This window comes from Actinia tenebrosa, unplaced genomic scaffold (assembly GCF_029948245.1).
Source record: "Actinia tenebrosa isolate PJP-AT-01 unplaced genomic scaffold, QUT_ActTen_1.0 PGA_scaffold8__29_contigs__length_14323225, whole genome shotgun sequence".
Lineage (NCBI taxonomy): Eukaryota > Metazoa > Cnidaria > Anthozoa > Actiniaria > Actiniidae > Actinia > Actinia tenebrosa.
Genome location: NW_028292585.1, coordinates 873,288 through 893,650, shown reverse-complemented (window position 1 = coordinate 893,650; position 20,363 = coordinate 873,288). Strand labels below are relative to the sequence as shown.

At 41.2% G+C, this 20,363-nt stretch overlaps 2 protein-coding genes across 2 annotated transcripts; both read left to right on the top strand.

Moving 5' to 3' along the window:
• Window positions 1-993: 993 nt before the first annotated feature.
• On the top strand, window positions 994-13,375 carry LOC116294837 (endoribonuclease Dicer-S). Its single transcript, XM_031702511.2, has 13 exons — window positions 994-1,475; window positions 2,262-2,518; window positions 2,752-3,178; window positions 3,521-3,721; window positions 4,117-4,523; window positions 5,338-5,501; window positions 6,048-6,180; window positions 7,484-7,699; window positions 8,136-8,291; window positions 8,515-9,942; window positions 10,358-10,849; window positions 11,411-11,655; window positions 12,725-13,375. The coding sequence occupies exons 1-13, from the start codon at window positions 1,199-1,201 to the stop codon at window positions 12,873-12,875; spliced, it is 4,554 nt and encodes a 1,517-aa protein (XP_031558371.2). The 5' UTR covers window positions 994-1,198; the 3' UTR covers window positions 12,876-13,375.
• Window positions 13,376-13,540: 165 nt separating this feature from the next.
• Window positions 13,541-20,071, top strand: LOC116294905 (protein-glucosylgalactosylhydroxylysine glucosidase). Its single transcript, XM_031702596.2, has 7 exons — window positions 13,541-14,302; window positions 16,008-16,201; window positions 16,778-17,115; window positions 17,569-17,900; window positions 18,138-18,323; window positions 18,714-18,875; window positions 19,268-20,071. The coding sequence occupies exons 1-7, from the start codon at window positions 13,685-13,687 to the stop codon at window positions 19,733-19,735; spliced, it is 2,298 nt and encodes a 765-aa protein (XP_031558456.2). The 5' UTR covers window positions 13,541-13,684; the 3' UTR covers window positions 19,736-20,071.
• The last annotated feature ends 292 nt before the right edge of the window (window positions 20,072-20,363 follow it).

Here is a 20,363-nt window from a genome sequence, read left to right as displayed (position 1 = left end):
TCAAAAATAAATGTATTTATTGTGATAGTTAATCAGCCTTTATAGTGGTATAGGGGTTCTAAGTTTGTTTCGGTGCATATGGATAAAAAATGCACGTCACGTCATAGACGACTTTCATAATTCATTTTTTTCAGATAGAGAAAATGAAGCCTTTTTACCAGAAACTATTAATGTTATCTGAGAAAATACTTCACGAAAACTATTTCCAGAAAATTTCGTAGAATTTGACTGCATACCAAAGAAGTTATGAAAGAACGAAAATAGAGAGTTTTGTATGTATTTGTCACTGGAAGCCTTGGTGGCCTCGTTTTGGTGCATTTTCAAAACTTCAAATGCTCACATCTTGTAAAGGATGTATTAATTAAGTAGAAACTCACACGCCTTATCTAAATCAACGATATCAATGATTTAAAAGGGTTTTCACTCCAAAAACGTTGATTTTTAATGTTTATGCAAATTAGCAGCAGCCAGTTATGAAAGTCGCGTATAATGCTTCGTCTTTAAATCTGATGTTTTTCAGGTACCTCTGAAAATTCTGACAATAAGATAAAAAAGGGTTTCCAACTGGTTTCCAACCAAACTGGTAAACACGCGTTTCTTTTTAAATTAACAACTGTGCTATTTGGAAATGGTCTTATCTGCAATAAAGTTTTCATTGAAAAGACTGAATGGCATGAAAAGCCTAGGTTAACGCTGCCTACGGTGTCTACTTACACTGATCATCTTGATAATGTCAGCTCCATCCGGAGTACCCAAATATGCAAATCATTAAGTTTTAACTTTAAAGATCCTAACTAAATGCTTCTTCCATATATCGTTGTGATATATATATAATTTTTCTAAATATTTTAAAAATAATATCACTAACTTTTTCTAAAAAAATATCTATCTCTATCTACTGCACAGGGTGTCAGACCTAGTCCAGATTATGATCTTTTTAGCTATTAGTGATAAACCATCGACTTGTGCTCGGAGGACTGGTGACTACTCTCTCTCAAACTATAAGCGGAAATAATTTTCCAAGGATTGTTTTTTTTCTGAGAAATTTTATGATTCTCGCTAAATTATCGTTTGCTAGTAATTCTAAACCTGATCAAAAGCTTGATAGTTTCATAGTCTTTGTTTAAGATGTATTGTCATTTATAGTAATATCTAATTTTTTGCTGTGACTACAATAATATTTTACTGTTTTACGAACATGGAATACGACTCAGATATCGAAAGTGAAGACGATGCAGCGCCCGATCTTACAACTAGAGATGAATCGGGGGCACAGGAGAATCAAGAAAGCCTGTCTGCTCGGCCATATCAAGTCGAACTCTTGGAAAAAGCCTTGGAGAAAAACATCGTTGTGTGTCTTGGTACAGGAACGGGCAAGACTTTCATAAGCGTTTTGCTGATCAAAGAATTGTCACATCAAATAATGAAGGATTATGAGGACGGTGGGAAAAGAACATTTTTTCTTGTTAATACAGGTAAGATTTGGTAAGATTAAAGATTATTCAGGAATTTAGTAAGAAATTCTTTGAATCATTTTGGAATCGTCGAAGAAAAAATTGACAATTCCTGGATGACGTCATCTATAATATATAAATATGGTAACGCAACGTCAAGATAATGCCACAGGAAGCCCAAGGGCGGGTCTCTCAGGGAAGGAAAAATACAATCAGCTATTTAAAAAAGAAACTTTAATTTCAAAATGTTAAAAACTATTTCAGCAAAAGAATGTTGTAACTTTAAAAAGAGAGTTGATAATAAAGCAATTCAGTTTTAATTCACCTATTCGGCGCTGGATTGTGTTACGGTCACCAAAAAGTTCGGACATTGTTCTCAGATTCCCATACAAATTCACTGACTTTAAAGAGAAAATTTAGGTAGATTTCTTTAGTTAGCTTTCTTAACAGCAGTAAGAAAAGCTTCAATCAAGCTAGAAAAATGATTTCTTACATGTATTTAGAGAACTAACTAAACAAACCAAGTAAATAGTTCATTTAAAGCCAGTACATCCGGACAGTACATTTGCACGGAAATTCGAGAAGTACACGGCGCAATTTCGATCTGAAACTTGTTCTCGCCACTAGCTTCGGTTGAACGAGCAGAAATCATTTCTACTTTTCGTGAAACCTTCTCGCGACGAAAGTTTCACAAAACCTAAATAGCGCAGTGCAACATCCCCGTCTAGCAACGTCTTTGCACTCTGACAAGTTTCAGCTAAAAGTTTCAACGTGTCCTTAACGCTTTTATTGTTATCTCGTATACAGTTCCTTTGGTTGCCCAGCAACATAAAGTGATAGTCCAGAACACTGACCTTTCCGTTGGTAAATACGTCGGAGAGGACGGGGTAGATTTTTGGGAAAAAGAAAGGTGGCTTAAAGAGCTAAAGAACCACCAAGTTCTTGTCATGACGGCTCAAATCTTTGTTGACATGCTTGGACACGGGAAAATTCAGTTGTCGAAAGTGAACTTGATTGTGTTCGATGAGTGTCATCACGCCAAGAAAGAGCACCCTTATGCCCAGGTACGTACAGAAATGCTCTAGTTCTTTTTCCACTTTAGATTACACAGCTTCTTTTAGTTTAGTTTTTAGTTTATTTCACTTCTAAATAGCTTACGCTAATTCTTGGGGTGCATGTTACGTTACGGTGCAGAAGCCTCAAGAGTCAGTATGAAGAGAAAATATATAGTTTGTTAGCCAATGAATTTTAATAGTGAGTCCACTAGTTTTTGATATTAGTGTTTTCCTATATGTAGGTAATGAGGTACTTTACGGCATATAATCGTAATGAACACCCAAGAGTTTTAGGCCTCACGGCTTCTATCGTAAACGGAAAAGTGAAACCTCACAGAATAGAACAAGAAATACAAACCTTGGAAAGGATACTAAGAGCATCGTGTGAAACATCGAGTGATGAATGTGTTGGACAGTACGCCACTAAACCAACAGAATACGCCCATCCTTACTCAACTAGTGAAGATGTAAGCGCAGAAGAAAAACAGCTACAAGAGCGTCTTAATCAGGAGGTTCTTTTTCCATGGGATGAATTTCTTAATGATGTTCGAGACAAAAGTGAGGTTATGAAACTTTCGAAGTCTATCGTCAAGGAATGTATTGAGACTTTGGAGGTTTTAGGGGCGTCGGCAGCTAATCGCGTCGCCGAGTATTTCCTTGATATTACAGGTTAGTAGCGATGTGTCTACGCATGCGCAAGAAATACCTTAATTCGACCAATAGCTTAAGCTACCAATGGTGTCACTGAACCAGATAGCGCGAAAGGGAGGAATCTAAATTGTGACTGACCACTGAGTGTGATAGCGAGACGGCAAATATTTAAAAATATTTTTTAAATTTATATTATAATTATTATTATGATTATTATTTTATTTTATTATTAATTATTTATCTTTTATCAATGAATATAGAGATTGGAAAAAAATGTGACAATGAAACTTTAAGCTAGCTGCTAGCAGTGAAAGGTAATGTCCGTCTCTCAATAACAAGCGAATCTTTTTCCTTCAAAAGACCGGTTTTCCAGGACTCGTGGACTCTTGAGTAGCGAGTACTCTCATTGGTTGATGGGGTACAATTCAACCCAGTTGCGTCAAGTTCAAAAGATTTACAAAACCTACAAAACCAAGCTGTATGGACCTTCAAATAACAGTGTTCAACACGTGTCGGCCAAGGTTAAGGCACTGGTTGAAATCTTGAAGCAGTATGGAACAGGTACGGTCTGTTCGTCAACGCGATGCACTCTGGTCTAACTTCAGTAAAACCTCTTGTCCTTTGTCATGACTCAGTTTTGTGTTATTTGCGTGTAGGTGGATCACTCGCTCTATCGCACCAATGAATTAGAAGAGCGCTCTGAGATCGACCTTTAGTGCCCCCCCCCTCCCGCATGTTTCATAAATTCTATACCTATTTGTGGGGGTGGGGGGGGGGGGTGCAATTGCTGGTTTTCACAGCCGCCATCTTGGTTGAATTTAACGAAAGACTTTTCATCAATCTCTTTTGTAATATCAACTAACATGGCCACCAAGTGTTCAGTTGTTATGTCATTCTCTTGGGAATGATTAAACAAACAATTGTTATGAAACAACATTTTATCTTATGTGTTTCAGGCGACAAAAAACTCTGTGGTATAGTTTTCGTACAACGACGATGCACAGCAGCCGTGCTTTGTGAGCAGATTAACCTGTTATCTCGACATGATAAGGCGCTCAGCTTCGTCAAGTGTGAGTACGTCGTGGGACACGGTATGGTTGGTACTGCGGCAAGCAGCGCTAAAGACATGAGCTGTAAAAAGCAGGACAAGATTTTGAGAAAGTTTAGGAACCATGAGTTTAACTTGCTCATTGCTACGAGCGTAGTGGAGGAAGGCCTTGATGTTCCAAGATGTAACCTCGTTGTTAGGTTCGATTTTCCAATGACCTTTCAATCGTATGTACAGTCCAAGGGTCGTGCCAGGGCCAAAGATTCGTTCTACATCATACTTCTACCAGATGGCCAAGATACAGCAGAACTAGAGGTAGGAAGGACTTGAATTAATTTAGAAAAACGTATAGGAATAACAATGTAACTGATTAGATGAACTTATAGGGATAAAAATGTGTACCTGAAATGGATTTATAGTTTCAAACCCCCTTAGTTACCGTTGCTATTGTAACCAAGTTGAAAACTGGTTGAAAACATACTGGTTGAAGATTTAGTCGAGTTTGTTGCGTTACGTTTGTACTAGCCATATTTGGAATGATGATGTAAGTGATCACGCAACAGTATTCGTAATTTGAAAAATAAATCAGTTCTGCTCCAGATTTTGTGCTGTTTAGTTGTGTTTTTGTTTAGTCCAAGTTTTAGTTTTAGTTTCACTTCTTTTCCTGCGACCTATCTTGGAAAAGACCTGCAATGAGTTTCATCGTCTTTGCCGTTCAACATCCACTTGGTCACACTATGTCCCACAAGCTCAACAAATTAGCTACAATATCTCAAAATTTAACACTCTGATTGCGTGAAATAAATCCTAAATTGCTTCAATTGCTTCACATCCTGAGAATAAATTACTCTGTATTTGTTTGTGGGACAAGATTTGAATTCCACTGGCAAAACTGCTGCAATTGCTGTCTTACATTAGCGACGTAGTTTCGTCTCGTGCTGACAGCAAATGGTGGTCAGTGTTTCATTACCAATTGGAGCAGATAGTGAGATTCAAAAACTTTTATCAGCTGAGTGAAAGCCAGGAATAGTGATTGGTTCGCTGAATTTGATGAAGATGTAGGAATAGAAATATACGTGAAATTGATAGGTATAAGAAACACGGTATAACCATACTTCCTTTTTAATAGATGTACCAGGCAATTGAAGAATACTTGTCTAATGTTTGTTACGACCGTCGTATTCCAACTGACGAGGAAAGTACTGAGGCCGTGGATACTGATCTTCTACAGCCATATCGAACCAGGAAGGGGGCAAGTGTGACAATGGCCAACAGTATTGCATTGTTATGCAAGTAAGTCAATGTGTGGTTGTTTTTTTTCTAACTTAGTTAAGTTCGTTTGTCATCAGTCGTCGTAGCCATCATCTGTTATCACCATCAGTCATCATCATTATAATCATCATCAATCATCCGATCATCATAATCATCTTCACCAGTCATCATCATTATCATCACCAGTCATCATCATCAGTCATCATCAGTCATCATCATCAGTCATCATCATCATCAGTCATTATCATCATCATCATTATCATCATCAGTCATTATCATCATCATCATTATCAATCACCATAATTATCATCAGTCATCATCATCAGTCATCATCAGTCACCATCGTCATTATCATCATCATCATCAGTCATCATCATCATCAGTCATCATCATCATCAGTCATTATCAATCACCATAATTATCATCAGTCATCATCATCAGTCATCATCATAATTATCATCAGTCATCCGATCATCATGATCATCTTCACCAGTACCATCACCACCATCATCACCATCATCATCATCATCTGTTAATGGTCTTCTATATATCTTTAATTTTCCACAGATACTGTTCTAAACTACCAGGTGATAGATTCACGCCTATTAATCCTGACTACAAGACTGTAGAGATTGGAAAAGACGCCTTCCAAACTACTCTCACCATGCCGATAAACTGTCCAATCAAAGAAAAGATCGTGGTGAGTGAAGCATATTGACACTTACATTCACTATCATTAGGAAAGATAAAATTGGGTCGAATACGGAAATATGATGACAGCCATCTTGGATGGCAAAAGTGATCAGGTAAAAAGAGATTCTGATGTACTGCCATCCGACATGGCCGCCGTCACGCCATCGAGAAAACCCTATTCTCATTAGAGACTAATCATATTTTGTCTTGCAAATAGCCGAATGTAGATTATTTCACTACTATCGCATTATCCATTAGAACAGGCGCTTAGAACGTCTTTATTACATCATAACTCACGCACTACGTGTGGTTAAACTTCCAAATAATCTACTGGAAAATGATGTCGAAATGAGTCAAATTTTAACTTCTAAAGCGAGAAGGTTTGGTTTACACCACCTCAGTAGAACGAGGAAAATTTTTCGCGAACTTTCGCGGGCTGTATTCGAGATAAACATAGATAGAAATGTTCAAAATTCGCATTATGAAAAATGCAGTTTAGATGAAAGATTCTCAACTGAGTTGTCAAACAATTCTGAAGGGGGAACACTATCACTGAATGGAGAGTTTGACTACATAGCAGTGTTAAAGTGGAGGTCGCAACTAGAAAGGGGAGTTAAAATTCACGAAATTAAGAGATGGCACTTTAATCAGGTATATGCTAACTATGTGCAGAAGTAGTTCTGTGTGAATGGCAACAAGATGCATAATACCATAAAAATAAACCATATTGTTGCTACACCGGGAATGCTGGGAGGAAGCCAGTTTAATGTTGCAGAATATTGCGCGCGAATGTTGCGGAAACCATTTCAAAGTTACTTGTGCTTCTAGTGCTTATGGGAAGCCATTTCGTTGTTGCGCGCGCTTAGTAAAATAGAGTGTTGTTATTCAAGTTATATTGATGTTAAAGCGAGCTCTTGCGCTCATGGTAAGTAGAGATTTCGATTTTGCTCATGTATGTCTTTCGTGTCATTTGACATGAGGTCAAGAAAGACTTTTGGATTTGATTTTTCAATAAGTAAGAGATATTAATGCTTTCCAAACGTTTAAGAGGGAATAGAAAATTTGCACCATCACGTTCCAGCGCCCATAATACAGCTTGGACTGCCTGTGGCTAGATGGCAGGACAATAAGATTCTCTTGCTCTCGGGAATTGAATTCTTTCTCATGTAAAACAATCGTATTGTTCCTGCCATCTAACATGGCTGCTGTCACGTGATGGTGCAAAACCTCTATTAAAGCCATGCAACTAAGCTCAACTGTTAGCATATTTCCTATATCACTAATAATAATACAGATTTATTTACTATAAGGGAGATCCCATGCCGAGGAAAAAGCAAGCCAAAATGGCCGCTGCTTATGAAGCGTGCAAACGACTCCATCAAGAAGGAGAACTGGACGACCACCTCTTCCCAATTGAAAGCTTGTCAGATGAGGAAAGTGAGGACGAGGACCAGGACGTGGAAATGGGAGACGCAGGACAGCCTAAATCAGGGACTAAGAGGAAAAAACAAGTTTATCCAAGAAAGGTAGCTAGCTTTGACCCTATTGATTGTCTCCATTTAAAATAAATCATCTTAAATCTAATCTTTCTAAAGGGAAGTCATTTTATGTCACACCGTGGTGCGCGTGCTAAAAACCTGTCGTTTTTTTATGACAAAATTGCTTGCGAGCTGAGTGGAACCCATCTTGCGCGTTCTAAATAGAAGCCATTTCACGTTGCGCACACAAAAGGAAAGCCATTTCGGTGTTACAGCATTTTGCGCGCGCTGAATGGAAACCATTTCGATGTTGCAGCGCGTTTTTTCGACAGAAAAAAACATTTTGACAATAGAGCTGTTAAGTGTGCTGTTATTCGAATTCCCTGATTTTACAACTAATTTAGCAAGTTAAAATTAACGACATGCTTATTTTTTTATAGTTTCTACGTGGAGCATAATTTTTTTTGCCTAATGTTTATATCAGGTTCCGGACATTTTTCAAGAAAGTTTACCTACCGGGCCAAGAGACCGTTGCTATTTGTATGGCTTTACTAAATCCCACAACAAGGCAACAGACAGTCATTCTGTCGAGGAAGAAGTTCTGAAACTTGGGATCCTGATGACTTCAGAACTACCTCCGGTGAGTTGAAAAAAAGTTTGTTAGACTATTTAGTTAAAATACGATGACATTTGTTATGAGTTTTCCTTCTTGTCTTCCTCTTTCTTCTCGTTCTCGTTCCCCTTTTCTTTCTTTTTGTCTTTCTTTTTCTTTGTCTTCGTCTTTGTCTTCCTCCTTCTCCTTCTCATTCTGAGGGAGGTATAAGATGAAGTAGTTTATCTTTCCATATGAATTTCCCTCCCAGGTTCGTCGCTTTACACTCTATCCCGACGAAGGTGCCATTACCATCTCTGTCATACCCATAGCAAAACCACAAAGATTAACAGATGCTCAGCTTTCACTCATCGACCAATTCCACTCCAGGATTTCATCAGAAATGCTACGCAATTCCTTCGAGAGGCAAAATGTCAACGGATATTATATAATTCCACTGAGAACATCATCCAGTACGAGAATGGACAAAATTCAGATCGATTTTGATAGAGCAGAGAAAGTTCTTTGTCAGGAAAAAGCGGTAGGAATAACAAGACTGGAAGACGTGAAGAGTGGTGATTCAATCATCACTCCAATGCACAGACCAAGAGAGAGGTTTATCATTGAAGACATCTGTACAAACTTAAGCCCAATGAGTGCATTCCCTGAACGAAGCAAGGCGAAGACTTACGAGGAGTACTTTCGGAAGGAATACCCATCTTTGCAGAGAATTACTCGGAAAGCCCAGCCGTTGATTCTTGTAAAGAGCATGCCCCAGCGAGTGAACTTTCTTGTCGACAGGAAGAAAGTGAAATCGAAAGAAAAAACGAAAAAAGATATTCACTTTATTCCTGAGCTTTGCACGTTAGAACCGTTTTCTGCCCAACTTCTTCTTGAGGCAAGAGAACTTCCATCTATCCTGCACAGAATGACATCCTTGCTGCTAGTAATGGAAATGAGGAAACTAATTGCTGAAGGATGTAGGGTTGATGTACAGCAGTTCAGTGTAGAACAGAACGAAGAAGACCTATCGACAATTGGTGGAGATATTGTAACGGGCAACACAATGGTGGAGATCCCGGTACCACAAAGATTTGCACTGAGCTCTAAACGTGATAAATATAACAAGGAATTTGAGTCAGTCAGCAAAAATCTTGATAGTCTATTTTCAAAGAATCGAACCAACTTTCTTCAACCCGATTCAGCTCTTCTTTTGCAAGCTTTGACAACGAAGGGCGCTGGTGATGCGTTTGACCTGGAACGACTCGAGATGCTTGGCGATGCCTTCCTCAAACAAGCGGTCTCGATTTACCTCTTCTGTTTTTATACGAACAAAGATGAAGGCAAACTAACCCGACGTAAAGTGAGTCAAATCAGTAACCTGAAGTTGTACAAAGTATCAACCGCTCATCACCTTCCTGGGTACATGCAAACAACCGTTCTGGATCGAAAGTCTTGGGCGCCACCATGCCTTCAAGTCAAACCTCTAAGCACAGGCAAGATTCTTCAAGAACGTTTCAATAGTAAGAAAAAGGCAAAGAGGCAGAAGCTCGACTCCGAGTCAAAGCAAGAAGATTTTGCAAGCCAGACGATATCTGACAAGTCGGTTGCCGACAGCATTGAAGCATTGATCGGTGCTTATCTAGTGTCTGGTGGGTACAAGGGAGCCTTGTATTTCCTTGACTATCTAGGAATAAAGGTAGGAATATGATGTTTGATATTTGGTTCAAAATAAGGTTCACGTGGAGGGGTCATGATGGGGGTATGGTACGACTCTCTTCCCTTCTTCTCCCCTGCTCCTTCCCTGTTCTCCCCTCTTTCTTCCCTCCTCCTTCTTCCCTCTTCCTTCTTCCCTCCTCCTTCTCCCCTCCTCCTTCCCTCCTCCTTCCCTCCTCCTTCCCTCCTCCTTCTCCCCTACTCCTTTCCTCCTCCTTCTCCCCTACTCCTCCCCTCCTCCTTCCCTCCTCCTCCTCCTTCTCCTTGTCGTCCTATTCCTTTGTCTCTTTCTTCTACGCAAATATTTTAAAACGGTAATACCAGATTTGCCGGAATGATTCTAAATTAACAATGACGAACTAAAATTCAATATCTCAAGATCTTTTTATGTGTTGAAGGTTCTTCCAGACGAGGACAACGCCGCCCCCTCCGGCTCACCAAGCAACTACGCGTCCTTCCTTACTCCACCCTGCGATCCGCTCCCATCCTCCCGCCCTGAGGACCTCGAAAATGCTGCACTCGAACTTCAGGGATTTGAACGTCGCATCAATTACGAATTTCGCAATAAAATCTATCTCCTTCAAGCCTTAACTCATGCCTCGTATGCGCACAATAGACTGACTCCCGACTGCTATCAACGACTCGAGTTCCTTGGCGACGCGGTCCTCGATTTTGTCGTTACGGAATGTCTGTACTCCAGGAACCAACGCCTCTCTCCTGGTGAGCTGACAGATCTGCGCCAGGCTTTAGTGAACAATAACATCTTTGCCAAAATTGCCGTTGAATATGGTTATCACAAGTGCCTTAAACAGACTTCACCGGAATGGTTTAAAAAAATCGGGGATTTTGTCCAGAAACTCGAGGATGACGAAGAAGAGGGCAAACCAAAGGTAAATAAAGATCAATAGAATGGAGGGAGGGAGGGAGGGAGGGATGGATGGATAGAGGGAGGAAGGAAGGGAGGGAAGGAGAGAGGGATGGATGGAGTGAGGAAGGATGGATGAATGGATGGGAGGATGGATGGATGGGAGGTTGGATGGAGGGATGGAAGGAGGGGTGGAGGGATGGTTGAAGGGAGGGATGGATGGACGGACAGATGGACTCGGTCAGTTTGTGGATATGAGGTTTTCCTCCAATTTTAGACCACGTGTCATTCTCTTGAAAGTAAAATTCTTTTCTTGAGTCGTTTCTATATTCATATGTCTTCTCATATGAAAGAAAAAGAAAAGAAATGATACTCTTGGGAATGACACGGTCTGAAATGGGGAATACATTACGCCGTAGCCAAGGAGGTCTATTCTAATTACTAGTCAAACTATTTTAAGGGTAGGTCGTTATTTTACTGGGAGAATCTGAAACTGAAACTAAGTCTGAAAAAAAGGCTGGCTTTGGAGGAGACTAGGCTCTAAAAGTTCGAACGTCTTTTTTACAAGTGCTTTATAAAATTCCAGATAAGCGACGAGCCATTCCTCATCATGTCCGACAAGGACGACGAAGCAGTCGAAGCGCCCAAAGTCCTGGGTGACATCTTTGAGTCAGTAGCTGGTGCAATATTTCTGGACAGCGGTATGGACGTGGTCGTCACGTGGAAGGTCTACTATCGGATAATGAAGCCTTACATTGATTACTATTCGGAGAACGTACCGTATAACCCAATCCGATTGGTACACGAGAACGATCCGGACTTGAAGTTCAGGTAAATAAAATATTATTAGTTTTAAAATAACAAATGGGATGTAGCAGTAGTACACTCGCCTTCCTTGATTCGAGGGGTTTTCTCCGGGTTCTCCGGTATTCCTCCCTCTGCCAAACCATACACGGCGATAAATTCCAATTTGAACCATGCCCTAACATTGATAAGCCCAGAGGTGGTTACAGGGTTTGATCTGTTAGTTAGCCATGCCCTGACTTAGATCAGCCAAGAGGTTGTTTCAGGGTTTGATCTGTGAGTTAGCCATGCCCTGACTTAGATCAGCCAAGAGGTTGTTTCAGGGTTTGATCTGTGAGTTAGCCGTGCCCTGACTTAGATCAGCCCAGAGGTTGTTTCAGGGTTTGATCTGTGAGTTAGCCGTGCCCTGACTTAGATCAGCCCAGAGGTTGTTTCAGGGTTTGATCTGTTAGTTAGCCATGCCCTGACTTAGATCAGCCCAGAGGTTGTTTCAGGGTTCGATCTGTGAGTTAGCCATGCTCTGACTTTGATCAGCCCAGAGGTTGTTTCATGCTTTGATCTTAGAGTTAACCGTGCCCTGACTTAGATCAGCTCAGAGGTTGTTTCAGGGTTTGATCTGTTAGTTAGCCGTGCCCTGACTTAGATCAGCACAGAGGTTGTTTCAGGGTTTGATCTGTAAGTTAGCCATGCCCTGACTTAGATCAGCCCAGAGGTTGTTTCAGGGTTCAATGTGTGAGTTAGCCGTGCCCTGGCTTAGATCAGCCCAGAGGTTGTTTCAGCCTGATCTGTGAGTGAGTTAGTTAAGTCCAGATATTGATAGAAAGCCCAGAGGTTGTTTCAAATAGAGAATTGATAAAATATTGAATAATTGAAGTTGCATCCCCAAATTAAGCCCCACAATCCCTGACTCGTTCCCAGTCGTCTCTTATTTTAAGAGCGCGCGCAAAGGGTAAAGGGAAGCGGGCTTCTTTCTTACCTTCCCTTGACCCTTTGCGCGCTTCGATGAAAACAAGCGAGAGACGACTGGGGAAGAGGCAGCCACAATCCTTTGCTCCCTGTGGTCATTACTAATGTTCCTTCCTTCTTTCGTTCTCAGTGAGGCCCGGGTACTGGATGATGGTAAGATCGAATGTGAATTGGAGGTTTCGTGGGGTAGATTCACAGGCAAGGGAGCCAATAAGAGGATTGCTAAGGCGGCTGCCTCTCGTCGAGCCATGGAAGAACGCAAGAAACAGCAGACAGCATAAGGGAGATTTTACCATACCTAGAAATATCGTATCATTTCAGTTCTACACTTTACTAAGATCATATGGATTTCAATGTGTTCTCACACTCTTCAATCTCCATTTTTAGCATATGATAGATGTCCCGTTTTCTTAATTTTTAATTTTTTTTAGGGGAGGGGGGTAAAATGGGAGCTGGGATTCGCCTTTTGGGGGGTGGGAAAATGGGATCTTTATATGCACTGTGAATGGGATTCGCAACCAACGAAAGAGCGATCACAAAATGGGAATGGGATTGAGATTTGAACAAGACATCGGCTGGGACTATGGGATTGATGTCAAAATGGGGGCTGGCAAATGGGATTAGGACCAACCCCTTCAGAACCCTCAATATAATCGTACGCAAAACTGCGAAAGTGCGTAGAAATTGAACTTAAACTACCGACTTTATAATAAAAAAATTAAGAAATTAAATTGTGAAAACTTATTGAAAAATCATAATCAAATCAAACGAATTTCAAATATTTGTTTTCTGACGCTATAATTTTAAATAATTTTAATTTTTTTAGAAATAATTATTCCCGTCCCCTACCCCTCCCCTCCCCTCACCCCTCCCCTCGGAATCTCCATTGTTATCCATTAACCCGGTTATCACGCTGTCGTCAGAAATAGAAAATAAATACAAAGTAAACAGTAATAAGCGCCGCTCCACGTTGCTTTGTTTGCCCAGCCATTTTCAGGGCTAGATTTTACGAGAAGTTATAAGTCGCAGTTTGCCTGCGTGATTCTCTAGCGTGACAGACACGGATAATCTACCGTAAGACTTATCTATCATGAAGGCATACGTGGTGAGCTGTGTTGCTATTCTTAGCTGTCTAGTAACGAATACATACACTCGTAGTGTCAGAATGGCCGAAATGAAAGCAAGTCCTACTCGTTTCTACACTGAAACTCTTCCAACAAAGACTAGCGTTGTCTGGGTAAAGAACAGCGAACCTGGAAACTTCATGCCGTCAGTCGCAAACGGCTATATTGGAACGGTAATATACAGCGATTCCATTCATGTGTCTGGGGTATTCAGCGGTGAATCTAACCCTAAAGAGACTCAAATTTATCCAGTTTATCTTTACGAACACGCTCACAGAGCTAGGCTCCCGTCAACGTGCGCTATAGAGTTCGAAGTAGCTGGCATTAGCGGCAAGCATTCGTACGCATTGGACGTGAAGGAAGGAGTTTTTTACCACTGGTTTAAGTCCAGCAAGTTGGAGGTTGAGCAGAGAGTTTACGCTCACAGGTCACGCATGCACATTCTTGTGGTAGAGATATCGGTTCAAAATAATATGGGAATGCCAGTCACGTTGGAGATCAATAACAAAAGAGGAAACGACTCGAAGGATATCGAATTTACTGAAGTAGATGTAGAAGAAGGACTAAAAGCAGCTCTTGGAAAGGTAAGAGAAGTGTTCTGGATGTTAGACAACTATCTAGTAGAGCCGTACAGGCAGGAAAAACTAACCAAAGTAAACAATACTCGATCGATCGAGTGCAACGTTTAGCGTGGCCTCCACAGGCCCCCACCCCTCCCCCGTAGGCTACGTTTAGTGCATATTATAAAGTTGGCAGTTTTTCACGGTTTTTGGCTTCACAAAAATTTCGACTTGTCTGGTGACCTCTTGACCTTTGTTACAAGATACTAGTGACTAAAACATGTCCTGTCGGGGGTAGGGATAGTGTATCAGGAGCAAATTATCGCTGGGTAGGGAGTAGTAAAGAGGTAGTAAATTTAAAATGTGTAAAAATAAATAATGGTCTAAAACTGCTTTGCCCTGTCTAAAATTGGAGGGTTTATCGAGCGCACAAACGGAGAAAAAGGGTATTAGGTTATGGGGATGTAGTATGACTTTTAAAAAAATAAGAAAATCTTATCTGGATATCTAATTGATATACGATGCAGTTCTAACCCAAAGACAGAAATTAAAAAAAAAAATCGACCCCACTTTGCCATACCCCCGAGACATCCGCAGAGCTGAGGCGGCGTATGGACTTCGGACCTGACGGCGATTAAATCCTTCTGCCCTTGGGTGCACGAATTACGCAAGAAAATGTTCTAGCCGAAGCATCAGGGGAGAGACCAGCCGGCCCCCAGACCATATCGGCTAATCCCTTCCATCTCTGCCACGCACGGAATCGGTTGAAATATTTATGTCAGAAAGTCTAGTCTATACGGTGCACTGTTTTTGCGGCCATTGTTATGCTAAGTATATGGAACCGTGGCTCGGTGGATAAAAACTTGGGCATCGAAGATGCTGAGTCAAGCCCGAGTGAGGAGGGTTAGTATTTGGATGGGTGACCTAAACATTACACCTACTCAAACTTTTATTACTCCGCTTTTTTTCTTTGTTTTTATTTTTCAATTAAAAAATATCTGAAAAAAAACTTTGCTGTTTTTACTGGCAACTCTTAATACTGTGTAACTGATTCCTGTCTACCAAAATGCTTTGCCCTGTTTCCAAGCGGCACCCAATCTACTATTCGTTATTGTCATGCCACGGGATATTCTAGATTTGCAGTTTATTTCAAGGGAATGCCTTTCTAATTGCACTTTCACAAAAGTGTAAGCATCGAACGAGATGATAACGCTAGTAATTTGGCTTGGTACATAAAAACAAAACTTTAGAGCTCATATTTTTATTTTTTTAAATTCAACTCATTAATCAAAAATTAAATTCGTTAAACACGAGTTAAAACGTTCTATTATCCATTCCGAAGTGGAGTCAAAAACTGGATTGAGTTGTCAGTGCATTGCATTGTGGACTGTTTTAAGGGACGAAATATCCGCCATCTTAAGACCGGTTTAGACGGTACGATTTTCGCCTACAACTATCGTATACAACACGCTCGCGTCTGTCGTAGGCAAGTTGTAGACTTGATTTACACGCTACGACTCGAGTTGTAGGATGGCGCGAGATTGTTGTATGCGATAGTTGTAGGCGAAAATCGTACCGTCTAAACCGGCCTTTAGAAATATCTACCCTTAAAACAGTCCCATAATACATTGCAATGTCAACTCGACCCAGCTTTCTCCTCGACCTCGGAATGGCTAATACGAAATGCAGGATACTCTTCTAATATGTTGATTCATAATGAATTTTCCAGGTAAATATCACGGAAACGAAAGGAAGTTTTCGCCCTGAGGTCGCGATGGCCTGGACCGAGATCCCTTCGAAGTTAAATGTAGCAGCATCACCTGACGAACAGAATTGGTACTTCATAACTGCTATTGCTACAAGCCTCGATACCAAGTTTGCGCCTCTGTCTGAGGCTGTCAGTCAATGGAGTGATGCTATCAAGTGGGTATATTGCAGCTGAGTAGTCTTAGATTTTCTCTCTATAAAAATCTCGATCCGGCAATAGACCTCTTAACCTTGGGCGTGATGGTTTTCCATGTCAGACCACGTGTCATTACCTAGAGTATCATTGCTTTGTTTAACGGTTGTGCATGAGAAGACACATCAATATGGATGCAATTCAAACAAAGGATCTTATTCTCAAGAGAATGACACGTGGGCTGAAATGGAAAAACATTAGTGCAGTTTTCGTATGACTGTGAAAAGTTCACGGCACGAACACGGTCGTGACAAAGCAAGGGATACGCCAGACAAATCACATTGCACGAGAATTCCAATCTCTCCAAATACTCTCCATCCAATCAAATACCCGGAACACGGCATAAACACGGCGCGGACACGGTCACGCCAAGATAACGGCACTTTTAGACCAATCATATTGCGCGTGAAAAAATCAGCCTATTAAAATTCTAGAAAACATCACGGTCACGGCACGTCACGCTTACGGCACTGAGCTTTTCACAGTCATACGAAAACTGCTCTACTACCCTAAAAAGGTGTTTTCGTTTTGTCTTTTAGGGTTCAAAAAAGTCTATTTAGTACACACAAGAAAACTTGGGAAGAATTATGGAACCGCAGCACCGTGGACATCGAAGGCAACCTGGAGTTATCCCAGGCTGTTTATGGCAGTATGTATTACATCCTCAGCTCAACCCGGGCTGACTGGCCGTACGGGTTAAGTCCCGGTGGTCTCCCGGGCGGGGAAGAGTACATGGGGCATACATTTTGGGACCAGGATATCTGGATGTATCCATTCTTGGTATTGCTTCACCCGGATCTTGCCAGAGCATCGTTGAAGTATCGATACGATCGTTTACCCGGTGCTAGGAGGGTGGCTAGAAAATATGGATATAAAGGTAAGCGTTAACCCACGAGTGTAAAAAGAGTGTAAAGATAAATCTTTGAAACTACTTTTGATGGTGAAAATGAAAAGAAATGGACTGTGAAGCATTTACCGACAGAGATTATTTATTCATTCTATTGAGCCGACTTGCATGTGATGAGCTTGACTTCAAGTCTTTAAACCCGCTAAATTTATTCTCAAGCACTTGAACGCGAGTCTATGGGTGGAGGAATCTAAAAGAAGCTTTGCACTATCACGTGATGGCAGCCATGACAGGAAGCAGCGGAACAACTGAATCTGGTTCAATCTCATTTACATGAAAAAGAATTCAGCTTCCTAGGGGTGAAAGACTCTATTGTTGTGCTTCCTGTCGTGGCTGCCATCGCGTGATAGTGCAAAGCCTCTATACCTTATTTCAAGCCATAACGTACCGAATTTAATATCATGGTGAACATTTCTTTCACAGGAGCCATGTTCCCATGGGAGAGTGCTCTCACAGGACTCCAAGTATCACCCGGGGAACGATACGGCAAGAGTCAAATCCACATCACTGGAGACATCACACACGCCGCAAAGCTATACTGGTACGCCACCAAAGATACCCACTGGCTACGAAAAAATGGATACGAAATAGCCCGACAAACAGCCGAGTACTGGGCGAGTAGGGTGCAGTACCGAAGTGATGGCGATACATACGTCATCAATCACGTGATGCCACCCGATGAATATCAATACCCTGTGAATAACTCTGTCTACACTAACGTTGTTGCTAAGCTGAATTTAGAGTTTGCAACTAAGGTAAGGTTGATAATATTTACCATGACAACTGATTAGTATTAATAATCGAACTCTGGACACCAGATCTGGGTTTTTGACAATTTTTTCCCGGCTTGATATTCACTCCAAAATTTAGTGAATTTTAACAAGAAGTAACCCCATCCCCCCAAGCCACTCCTCTACGATCACTGGGAATTAAGGAATTTGGCGTAGTTATATTTAACCAATTGAACAAAACATTTAAATTTCTCAAAATAGGTTGGAAAAATGCTTGGACACGATGTGCCCGAGGAATGGTCAAAGATAGCTGAAAAGATGTTGATCCCGTTTGACGAGAAGAAGCAGTATCATCCTGAATATGAAGGCTATAACCTGAACATCAGTGTGAAACAAGCAGACACAATCCTTATCGGGTACCCACTGATGTACGACATGGACAAGAAGGTGCGTCAATAGATCTTTATTTGCAAATTGCCCACAGTCAGACCACATGACATTTTCTTGAGAATCATGTTCTTTTTATACATGGAAATATTTACACATGTTGTACATGGTACGACATGCCGTAATATTAAAATGGATTCCCATTGTCTTCCAGTGATTCAACCAATTACAACGTGTAATTACGGCTATGGTAAGACACGGTACGGCTGAATTTGGGGGCGACATCAGAAAGCCCCGCCATCTTGTATCCCACAATGCAACCCGGCACTGCAATTCATTGCCATTCGTACATGGAATTTCGACAAATTTCTTCTTGAAAATAAGTAGAAAACGAGTATGAACAAACCTCTTGCGCCAAATATAATTAATTCACTTTAACTTTTCTTCCAGGTTCGTTCTAATGATTTAAATTTTTATGAAGACATTACCAATCCAAACGGACCCGCTATGACCCACTCCATGTTTGCTATTGGTTGGCTGGAACTTGGCGAAGAGAAACGTGCTGAGAAACCCTTCATGAAAAACTTCGAGAATATTGTAGGACCTTTCAAGGTAGGTTAAGGGCTGATAAACTCCTTAAACAACGCCTAACTATAGGGCATATAGCAGTAGTGCAATTGTCTCTCACCCCTGAGGTCACGAGCTCGATCCCTAGACAGGGCGAAAGCATTCATTGAAATTTAAGACCAAATTAAGGTGCGATTACACGGAGCAATTTCCTTTGCAACTCTGCAGCTGCATGAGTGTTTACACGGTGCAACGGAGACGCAAACAATTGCTGCAACTTGTCTCGCAACATGTTTCCAAATCGCGCTGTAGGTTACGCGCTGCAATGCGCTCCATGTAACTTGTGTCGCAACGCTCTTTCGAGACAAGTTGCAGAGAAAATTGCTTCATGTAATCGCGCCTTTAATAAATGCATTTTGTTGCCATCTTGTTACAAGGTTTGGGTGGAACAGCGGAACATGAAGGGTGCAGTCAACTTTATCACCGGTGCTGGAGGATTCCTACAAACCATCACTTACGGATATGGAGGGTTCCGCCTTCGCGAAGGACACCTAGAATTCAACCCCACCCTACCCCCCAAAAGTACAAAGATGACCATTACTGGAGTCCATTACCTTGGTAACCAATTGAAATTCACTATTACGTCAGATGGTGTTGAGATCACGTTATTGGCTAGGAAAGAAATAGCTCCATATTTGGAAGTGGTGAAAGATGGTAAAAAATACGGAGTGAAGACTGGTGAGAAATTGAGCTTGTCAAGAGGAAAAGGGGTAGTGCGCATGCTTGAGGAATCAGCGGTGTCATCGGCGGCGCCTAGGAGTCTTGTTTATGGTTTGGGCATGTCTGTAATGGGATTTTTGTGTGCATCGATTGCTAGTTTTGCTAAGGTATCTTTTCTTGGATAGTTCTACTTTGAAGCGGACGTAGAGATACTGTGAGTCTTGGCTTTCAGTGAGGTTTGGTGGTATAACGTTACCCAGGTCCCAGAGGCTCGACGATTTCGCGCTCAAAATGTACGTGGCCGGGAGAAAAATCGTCGGCCCTCTGGGACCAGGGTAGTGTAACCTAAGAATACTATGATAAACTATCTAGTACATCTCATTTAGTTCTTTTGGCGCATCTTTTGGTTGAGGACCTCTTGAGGAGTTTAGATAGGTTAAAAACTCAAATAAAATCATTGGATGCAGTTCATTGCTAAAAAAGTGCAAAGTTGAGAAGAAGCGTTTGAAGTACCCTGTAAACAGATCTCTCCTTCCGGTCGGTTTAAAAATGAAACAATAGAAATGAAAATAGCGGGAGTGAGGAAAAAAACGATATCCTTAACTACCAGGGAAGGGTCTGCATAACTATGTATAGTAACATATTGTTGTGATTCGATCAGCGCCCCTCCCCCACAAATGTTTTCCTAAACTCGTTGATATGGCGGGAAACTCTAAAGAATGAAACGCGTACGCGTGTGTATTGGCGGGAAAATGGTACCTCGGCCCTCCCCCTCCTAACACCGTGACCTCGCTACACCCCTGGATTTGACCT